The 9709-nt window shown below is 44.9% G+C and overlaps 1 protein-coding gene across 1 annotated transcript; it reads left to right on the top strand.

Moving 5' to 3' along the window:
* The first annotated feature begins 3312 nt into the window (after positions 1-3312).
* On the top strand, positions 3313-9436 carry LOC110502648 (zinc finger protein 883). Its single transcript, XM_021580856.2, has 2 exons — positions 3313-3490; positions 5422-9436. The coding sequence occupies exon 2, from the start codon at positions 5561-5563 to the stop codon at positions 7211-7213; it is 1653 nt and encodes a 550-aa protein (XP_021436531.1). The 5' UTR covers positions 3313-3490; positions 5422-5560; the 3' UTR covers positions 7214-9436.
* Positions 9437-9709: the final 273 nt, after the last annotated feature.

Below are 9709 nucleotides of genomic sequence, written 5' to 3'. Positions count from 1 at the left end.
TTTCACCTTTATTTAACCAGGTAGGCTAGTTGAGAACAAGTTCTCATTTGCAACTGTGACCTGGCCAAGATAAAGCATAGCAGTGTGAACAGACAACACAGAGTTACACATGGAGTAAACAATTAACAAGTCAATAACACAGTAGAAAAAAAGAGTCTATATACATTGTGTGCAAAAGGCATGAGAAGGTAGGCAAATAATTACAATTTTGCAGATTAACACTGGAGTGATAAATGATCAGATGGTCATGTACAGGTAGAGATATTGGTGTGCAAAAGAGCAGAAAAGTAAATAAATAAAAACAGTATGGGGATGAGGTAGGTAAAATTGGGTGGGCTATTTACCGATAGACTATGTACAGCTGCAGCGATCGGTTAGCTGCTCAGATAGCAGATGTCTGAAGTTGGTGAGGGAGATAAAAGTCTCCAACTTCAGCGATTTTTGCAATTCGTTCCAGTCACAGGCAGCAGAGAACTGGAACGAAAGGCGGCCAAATTAGGTGTTGGCTTTATGGATGATCAGTGAGATACACCTGCTGGAGCGCATGCTACGGGTGGGTGTTGCCATCGTGACCAGTGAACTGAGATAAGGCAGAGCTTTACCTAGCATGGACTTGTAGATGACCTGGAACCAATGGGTCTGGCGACGAATATGTAGCGAGGTCCAGCCGACTAGAGCATACAGGTCGCAGTGGTGGGTGGTATAAGGTGCTTTAGTGACAAAACGGATGGCACTGTGATAAACTGCATCCAGTTTGCTGAGTAGAGTGTTGGAAGCTATTTTGTAGATGACGTCGCCGAAGTCGAGGATCGGTAGGATAGTCAGTTTTACTAGGGTAAGTTTGGCGGCGTGAGTGAAGGAGGCTTTGTTGCGGAATAGAAAGCCGACTCTAGATTTGATTTTCGATTGGAGATGTTTGATATGAGTCTGGAAGGAGAGTTTACAGTCTAGCCAGACACCTAGGTACTTATAGATGTCCACATATTCAAGGTCGGAAACATCCAGGGTGGTGATACTAGTCAGGCGTGCGGGTGCAGGCAGCGAACGGTTGAAAAGCATGCATTTGGTTTTACTAGCGTTTAAGAGCAGTTGGAGGCCACGGAAGGAGTGTTGTATGGCAATGAAGCTTGTTTGGAGGTTAGATAGCACAGTGTCCAAGGACGGGCCGGAAGTATATAGAATGGTGTCGTCTGCGTAGAGGTGGATCAGGGAATCGCCCGCAGCAAGAGCAACATCATTGATATATACAGAGAAAAGAGTCGGCCCGGGAATTGAACCCTGTGGCACCCCCATAGAGACTGCCAAAGGACAGCATGCCCTCCGATTTGACACACTGAACTCTGTCTGCAAAGTAGTTGGTGAACCAGGCAAGGCAGTCATCAGAAAAACCGAGGCTACTGAGTCTGCCGATAAGAATATGGTGATTGACAAAGTCGAAAGCCTTGGCAAGGTCGATGAAGACGGCTGCACAGTACTGTCTTTTATCGATGGCCGTTATGATATCGTTTAGTACCTTGAGCGTGGCTGAGGTGCGCCCGTGACCGGCTCGGAAACCAGATTGCACGGCGGAGAAGGTACGGTGTGATTCGAGATGGTCAGTGACCTGTTTGTTGACTTGGCTTTCGAAGACCTTAGATAGGCAGGGCAGGATGGATATAGGTCTGTAACAGTTTGGGTCCAGGGTGTCTCCCCCTTTGAAGAGGGGGATGACTGCGGCAGCTTTCCAATCCTTGGGGATCTCAGACGATATGAAAGAGAGGTTGAACAGGCTGGTAATAGGGGTTGCGACAATGGCGGCGGATAGTTTCAGAAATAGAGGGTCCAGATTGTCATGCCCAGCTGATTTGTACGGGTCCAGGTTTTGCAGCTCTTTCAGAACATCTGCTATCTGGATTTGGGTAAAGGAGAACCTGGAGAGGCTTGGGCGAGTAGCTGCGGGGGGGGGCGGAGCTGTTGGCCGAGGTTGGAGTAGCCAGGCGGAAGGCATGGCCAGCCGTTGAGAAATGCTTGTTGAAGTTTTCGATAATCATGGATTTATCGGTGGTGACCGTGTTACCTAGCCTCAGTGCAGTGGGCAGCTAGGAGGAAGTGCTCTTGTTTTCCATGGACTTCACAGTGTCCCAGAACTTTTTGGAGGTTTGAACTTTTATGGTTGTGAGGTCTGGGGTCCGCTCACCAACCAAGAATTCACAAAATTGGACAAACACCAAATTGAGACACCAAATTGAAAATATCCCCTGTGTACAATGTAAAACACCCAAAAAATGCATGCTGAGCAGAATTAGGCCAATACACGTTAATTATCAAAATCCAGAGAAGAGCCTTTAAATTCTACCACCACCTAAAAATAAGTGATTTACAAACCTTCCATAACAAAGCCATCACCTACAGAGAGATGACCCTGGAGAAGAGTCCCCTAAGCAAGCTGGTCCTGGGGCTCTGTTCACAAGCCAAACAGACCCCACAGAGCTCCAGGAAAGCAACAGAATTAGACATAACCAAATTGTGAGAAAACAAAAAGAAAATTACTTGACATATTGGAAAGAATTACCAAAAAAAATGGTAAACTAGAATGCTATTTGGCCGTAAACAGAGAGTACACAGTGGCAGAATACCTGACCACTGTGACTGACCTAATATTAAGGAAAGCTTTGACTATGTACAGACTTGCTATTGAGAAAGGTCGTTGAAGGCAGACCTGGCTCTGAAGAGAAGACAGGCTATGTGCACACTGCCCACAAAATGAGGTGGAAACTGAGCTGCACTTCCTAACCTCCTGCCAAATGTAGGACCATATTAGAGACACATATTTCCCTCAGATTACACAGATCCACAAAGAATTAAAAAACAAATCCAATTTTGATAAACTCCCATATCCATTGGGTGAAATATCACAGCCATCACAGCAGCAAGATTTGTGACCTGTAGACACAAGAAAGGGGCAACCAGTGAAGAACAAACACCATAGTAAATACCACCCATATTTATGTTTATTTCTTTTTCCTTTTATCCTTTAAGTATTTGCACATCGTTACAACACTGTATATGGACATAATATTATTTTGGAATATTTACTGTTCACTTTTTATTGTTTATTTAACTTTTGTTTATCAATTTCACTTGCTTTAGCAATGTAAACATATATGCCCAATGCCAATGAAGCTCATTGAATTGAAATTGAACAGAGAGAGAAGGACACGGGTAGTGAAGGCAACTTCGTAAATTTACAGTAGAGGCAATCGGCATGTATTACTCCGGGGCTATAGGGGGCAGTCTTGATTGCATGTGCCAGTGACAAGCTACAATGCATTCGCTAATGCGCTCCAACGTTGTTGGCGCCAGAAGGAAGATCAGTGGCGCCAGCTCTACAGAAAGAGAGAGGAAGACATTGCAGACAGTCGCAGGCAGCAAGGAGCTAGCTATCGGTTGTGCAGAGCCCATAAACATTTTTTCATCACCTAGCTAGTTAACATAACCAGAAGACAAAAAGGTGGGTACCCGCAGACCTACACGAATTAAACTCCCAATCAGCTGTCGAGGTTGATTGTTTTGTGTTCTTTAGGTTGCATATTAACATGCTATACAATCAGGTGATCATTTTGTATGTTTTAATTTCAATTAATTTATAGATTCATTATTTTTGCACAAATGAAAATATGCCACTATGAAATGTCAATGATTCAGCCCAGTGATCCAATAAATCCAAGAAAGAAAATGACAGTCGGGCCCCGTACGGACTTAGTTATAGCTGGCTAGGAAGATAGCCGGCTAGTTAGCGTGAAGTCGCGGCTAAGTAGCCTGCTACAAGAGTACGCTAGCGCGGTAGCTAGCGAGGCTAGGCCATATTGTATGTGAGCTGAAAATATACTCCTGCAATGCTGTCTCATCTCGAGTATATATTTGGGTAACTTGATGCTCGAGCGTTCTCAATCTTACAATACATGGGTACATTCAATTAACTGTAAATTATACAGGCATTTGTCCTGTGTTGTATTATTTCTAAGGCATTTGAGACGTGTTTTGTTATGCATTGTTGATTATATAAGATGGGGTCGCCTTTCCCGGGCTTTTTAGCGATGCGAACACTCCTCGCCCGGATAATGTTAGCCATCTTTGTTTCAGGTTGATTTATCGGATTATAGTGAAAACAATACCCCTTCTACACATCGGTGTGGCATATTTGTGCTGTATACAAAATAGTTTTCTGCTCGTGTAGCTCAATTTACTTGAATATGGAATGTGCAGTGCTTTTTGAAACCCCCTTGTAGTTCTGAAATGCGCTGTGAAGGGCGGTACTTAGCGTAGTGGCAGCCATCTTATGCTTATTCCTGGCTAACTGGAAAGTGGTGGTGTGGCAAAGACAAGATGGCCTGTTAAAACTGCGCACAAGCTCAGGGATAATTTCCGCATTCGTGATTGTGTTCCTAACCATTGAAAAATGACTTGGGTGCATGTAAGGTTTGTTGCATGTTCGGGGGGAACTCTTGTTTTGATGATCAAAACAAGCCAGCTAGTTGTCAGCTACTAAGCTAGTTAGCGCGCTATCTTGGCAAACATTAGCCGCTAACAATGCTGTGTCGTCGTTAAGTTGTTTTCGCCCTACCGTAGCCCGCTAACTAGCGGGCTAATGTTGGCTATGTAGCCAAGATGGTAAATGTTGTCTTCCTTTGGCTAGCTAGCTAAACACTGCGTTTACACTATTGTCATGCCATTTCAAATAATGTGTAAATAACTTGTGGCTTCTGTGAAGCCCGCGTGCATTGTCTTATCAAAAATCTACGTGCCATGTCTTATGCAATGAATGACTGTGCAAGAACCGATGTCTTTCATTCTGCCTAGGTAGCCGCAGTTCTTGAGCTCAACTTGGGATAGCGATTTATAGCCATCTAATGAAGCACTCAGATGCATTTGAACTGTTTCAAATCTAATGTAAATTGGTGACATTTATATCCATTGTTAGAGGATGGTACACACCCGTGGTCTCTGTTGTAGAATTAATACAAGTAAACATTTTTATCAGTTTGTGCAGTGTGTTGCCCTTGTTCCTCCTGTCACTTGGCTAGTTAGCCGTAAATTAATTGCTAGTTGGTGGTCTTGGCTGGCTAGTTAGCTGGCTAATAACAACAAGTGTCATAGTGCAGAAGCTATGGCTCCATGGCGTGTTGGGTGTTTTCATGGGTTATATAGCCCAAAAACAGAATATTATTCTTCATAGCCAATCTCTGCAAAAAAAAATACAGTAGTCCAAATATAATTTGTTTTAAGGAACACCAGCAGTCCTGTGCTTAGTATCAGTAGCATTGAATATGCCCCACAGTGCTACTGTTCATAAGCATGGAAACACTTCGGTTGGGATGTAAATAATAGCTCATTGTCACGTCATTTAATCCTAGCTGTATATTGTATTTTCTCCCCTGACAGCCCTTTCTGACTGACTGATCCAAGAACGACTACCAACCCGCTGTGCTCGCCATACTAAGTGGAGCTATCTTACCCCCAAGTCCCTCTAAGCTTCTCGTCCAGCACAAAAACGGAGGTCGTCGGGCTGGAGTGTGTTCTGATGGCTGAGTCAGAGACTGAGTGTGACACACCCGGCCTTGACACGCTGGGGTCGGAGTGTGTCATCGCCCACAGCCAGGTTGACCTGCACTACGCGGCTGAGACTGAGATCATGACAGAGGAGAAACGCGGCCTGGAACTGGAGATCCACGGGGCCGACCTGGCCAAGATCGAGGGGCTCACCGCGGTGGCCTGTGTGGACGCCATGGTCACAGAGACGGACCATGACTATGTTACCAAGATGGACCACCATGGCGAGATCCAGTGCTTCACCATGGGGGGTGAGGGCAAGGGGGAGGCACTGCTGGGAGAGGTGCTGTTAAAAACTGAGACGGAGCATATGGTCAAGGTGGAGTCGGACCACGTGGGCGGCGAGCTGACGGTGGAGTCAGAGAATGGTGTGGTGATCCACGAGGCCCACGGCCTGCAGTGCAACGAGTGCGGTGAGATCTTCGGCAGCATGGCCGACCTGCACCAGCACTTCGAGATCCACAAGGCCACCAATCCTTACATCTGTGTGCACTGCGGCGAGAGCTTCGCTGTGGAGTCAAGCCTCAAGCAGCACATGAAGATCCACATGAAAGAGAAAGCGTACGCCACCACAGGCGTGGAGATGGTGGGCAAGGGGGTGATCGACACGTTCAACCTCAAGTCTCACCAGATGATCCACAGCCCAGAGAAGCCCCACCGTTGCTCTGAGTGCGGCAAGAGCTTTGCGGCAGCCATCACCCTGCGGGAGCATATGAAGATGCACTCGGAGGACAAGCCATATAAGTGCACCCAGTGCAGAAAGAGCTTCATCCGCCGGCGCCACCTCAAGAAGCACCAGGAGCTCCACGCCAGGGAGAAGCCCTTCACCTGTTCCCAGTGCGGAAAAGGCTTCACCACGTCCTCCAACCTGAAGCAGCACCAGAGGACCCATGCAGGGGACAAGCCCCACCGCTGCACACAGTGTGGGAAGTGCTTTGCCGCTGCCTCCACCCTGCGGGAGCACCAGCGGATCCACTCTGGGGAGAAGCCCTACAAGTGCAACCAGTGCAGGAAGAGCTTCGTCCGCAAGCGCCACCTCAAGAAGCACCAGCAGGTCCACTCTGGTGGGAAACCCTACTCCTGCTCCCAGTGTGACAAGAGCTTTAACCACTCCTCTTCGCTCTCCCGGCACCACAAGGTCCACCTGGAGGCCCGCATCTACTCCTCTCCTCCCCAGGGCAAGGCCTTCTCCTACGGGTCCACTATGAAGCAACAGGCAAGGCTGCACCAGGGGGGAGGCAGAGGTGCGGGGGACAAACCGTACAGCTGCAACCACTGCGACAAGGGCTTCAATCATTCCTCCTCCCTATCCCGCCACCAAAGAGTGCACTCAGAGGGGAAAAGCTACACCTGTGGCCACTGTGGGAAGAGGTTCAACCACTCCTCTTCCCTGTCCAGGCACCAGCGTGTTCACCAGGAGGAGAAGCAGCAGCAGGTGCAGCAACAGGTGGTAGTGCAGCAACAGTACAGCGCTGTGCCCTCGACAAAGGGATTCCCCCATACCACCATCCTCAAACAGCGCATCCTGGCCAGCGAAAAGCCATACAGGTGCTCCCAGTGTGGTAAAGGCTTCAACCATTCATCCTCACTCTCCAGGCATCATAGGATCCACATAGACCAGTGAGCTTCTAGTACACACACCCAAACATAGTCTCATACACACAGCCCTGGCTGACACCCACCCCTGTGATGTTTCTGTTCTACCAATCGGTCCCAAGCTCCAGACATGACACGACTACTGCGAATAAAACCAGGCCAGCTCTCACAGTAAACAGTGTAGAGGTCAGGGGCAAGGAGTTTGTCTTTGTGGAGCAGTCAAAACAAATGGACAATGACACAACAAAAATATCCTTTTTCAAGAGGAGGAAGAAATCATAAATAAAAGTTATTGCCTGAACTTAAAGGACTTATTATAACCCTTTACAGAGGAGCTGTTGACAAGTTCCTTGGACCTTTGAGATTAGTTTGTTTTCAATAAATTGTCTGATAGACATTTTGAATGAGCCTGCAATTCTCATTTGTGATTGTGCTTAAATGTTTGCTCTGGAGACCCTCTTTTTGATTGATTGTTTTAAAGAGATCAAATCTGATTGATAATCTAGATCCGGTTTTCCTGAACTTGGTTCTGGACCGTTTTGTTTTTTGCCCTAGCACTAGGGCAAAAACCAAAACGTGCACCTGGGGGGGCAGCAAAACAGTTTTGGAAACCCTGATCTACATGATAAAAATGTTTTCTGACCAATGTAGTTATTTAATTCATACATAATACCCCCTTATCTTAGTGTGACCACTTACACGCTTTACTCTGAGAATTCAAGTCATGATGTAACTAACTGACCCGTATGGGGGCGTCTCACTGTATATGACTATATGGAGTGCTTTTCAATATTTAACATTTGAGGTCAATCTCCCACACTTGGCTACTGATGCAACTTGCTATCAAGTCATACTGTCTTGATGGCATAAATTAGCCATTTTGCTATATTTTTTTTGCCCCATCTTACCACCTCACCTGTAAACTCGCGGGAAAAAATAAGAAATCCATGTAAATAATTGTTGATTTATCCTTTTATATATCTGTATAGGTGGCTAGTGTGCAGTTTTGTTCCAGAAATAGGACTTTTATTTATATAAAATTAGTAACATCCCCATAGTCTCCCCCCCCCCCCCCCCCCCCCCATCCGTTTTCATTTTATTCATTGTTTTTGTTTTAGGTGTTACAGAGCTACCAGGAAATGTTGCTACTGCTCTCTTATGTACATACAGTCAAATCTCGGATCTGGGGCTCCATCCAGTGTGATGCAGCTCCATGTGTATCAGGTAAAGTGGATGGGTATGTACCTAGTGACGTGGTCATACAGCTGAACAGACTGGAGAGCAATACTGCCTCAAGACATCGTAGTATGGGATGCAATTAAGTCGTGATAAGTGGACAAGATGCATCGCTTTAAAAAAAATAAAACCACCCGGTAGCTTTATTTGAAGTTGACTTGTGTCCTTTTTCATTGAGTCCCTATTGATTTCTGTGTTCCCGTATCAAATGTACATTGTTGTTATTACAGATAGACAATGGACTGGACTCAGGTGTTTGAGTCTTTTTTTTCTGCTTTGGAGACTCATTCGATTATCAGTGTATAGAATTATAGTTAGCTTCATAGGTCTTCACTCAGATGAGAACTTCTATCCTGAATAGATTTATTGTGTATACTAATCTATACGATTACAGGACTAGGTTGCTTTTACTGACAACACTTAATTTTGGACTTCCAGTTTATTTTTTTGTGCAAATTCCATGGGATTGAGCTCTATTTACTGTTCTGTGTAAAAACAAAAAATAAAAATACTTTTTTTTTTGATGGTTTGGGTCATTTTCAAAGGATAAAATACATATACTGTTATGGGAGGGAATGATATTTTGAGCAGGTTCTTTTCCCCCTTTTTTTCCCCACATTTATGCTTCAAACCATAGCATAGGCTTATTCCTTGTGTTAGATAGGTGCCTTATTGCATGCTATGTAGAAATGTATGCTGAGCTGTCAATTTTTTATTTTTTTTTGTTATTCATACTAACTTCAACATTTTAAGATGTCATTACTTTCAGTCTTCTATGTATATTACCATGTGTTTACACACATCTCATTGTCATTTAATTTTCTCTCCTGTCTTTGTTGATTGGCCTCAATGTAGGTTTTCTTACTGAAGCTTAATTAAGGAACATACATTTAGTTACAATGTCATCGATCCATATAGGCTCTGCTTTCTGTAGAGGCCCCAGCCAGCCCCACCTTTCCCCCCAGATCTCTGAGTGGAACATATGGACAAATAAAGGTTGACTGTCAACATCGCATCAACGGTTTCTTGTCTGATTCCTGATTCTGTCATCTTGATATATAACACTTTGAAATGACACCCACAGACTTCCCATTTACATATTGACTCAGTTTGGGATGCCCTAAAAATACAATAGTTGTCCAGTGTTTATTTTTTATGTTCATGATTGAATCCGTGTCATTTGAAAACTACCACTTACAACTATTTGATGTGAGAATTTATGAATTATTTAAGTGATAATGTTTTCGCCTCCTCCCCACAGACTACTGTAAGCATCAGCTCATTTGGT

The sequence above is a fragment of the Oncorhynchus mykiss genome, chromosome 23 (assembly GCF_013265735.2).
Source record: "Oncorhynchus mykiss isolate Arlee chromosome 23, USDA_OmykA_1.1, whole genome shotgun sequence".
NCBI lineage: Eukaryota > Metazoa > Chordata > Actinopteri > Salmoniformes > Salmonidae > Oncorhynchus > Oncorhynchus mykiss.
Note: the sequence above shows the minus strand (reverse complement) of the source record. Positions and strands in the feature narration are given on the sequence as shown.

What these genes read in the sequence shown, in the direction of transcription:
- LOC110502648 (XM_021580856.2), top strand. Translation starts at nt 5,561, where the DNA reads ATGGCTGAGTCAGAGACTGAGTGTGACACACCCGGCCTTGACACGCTG.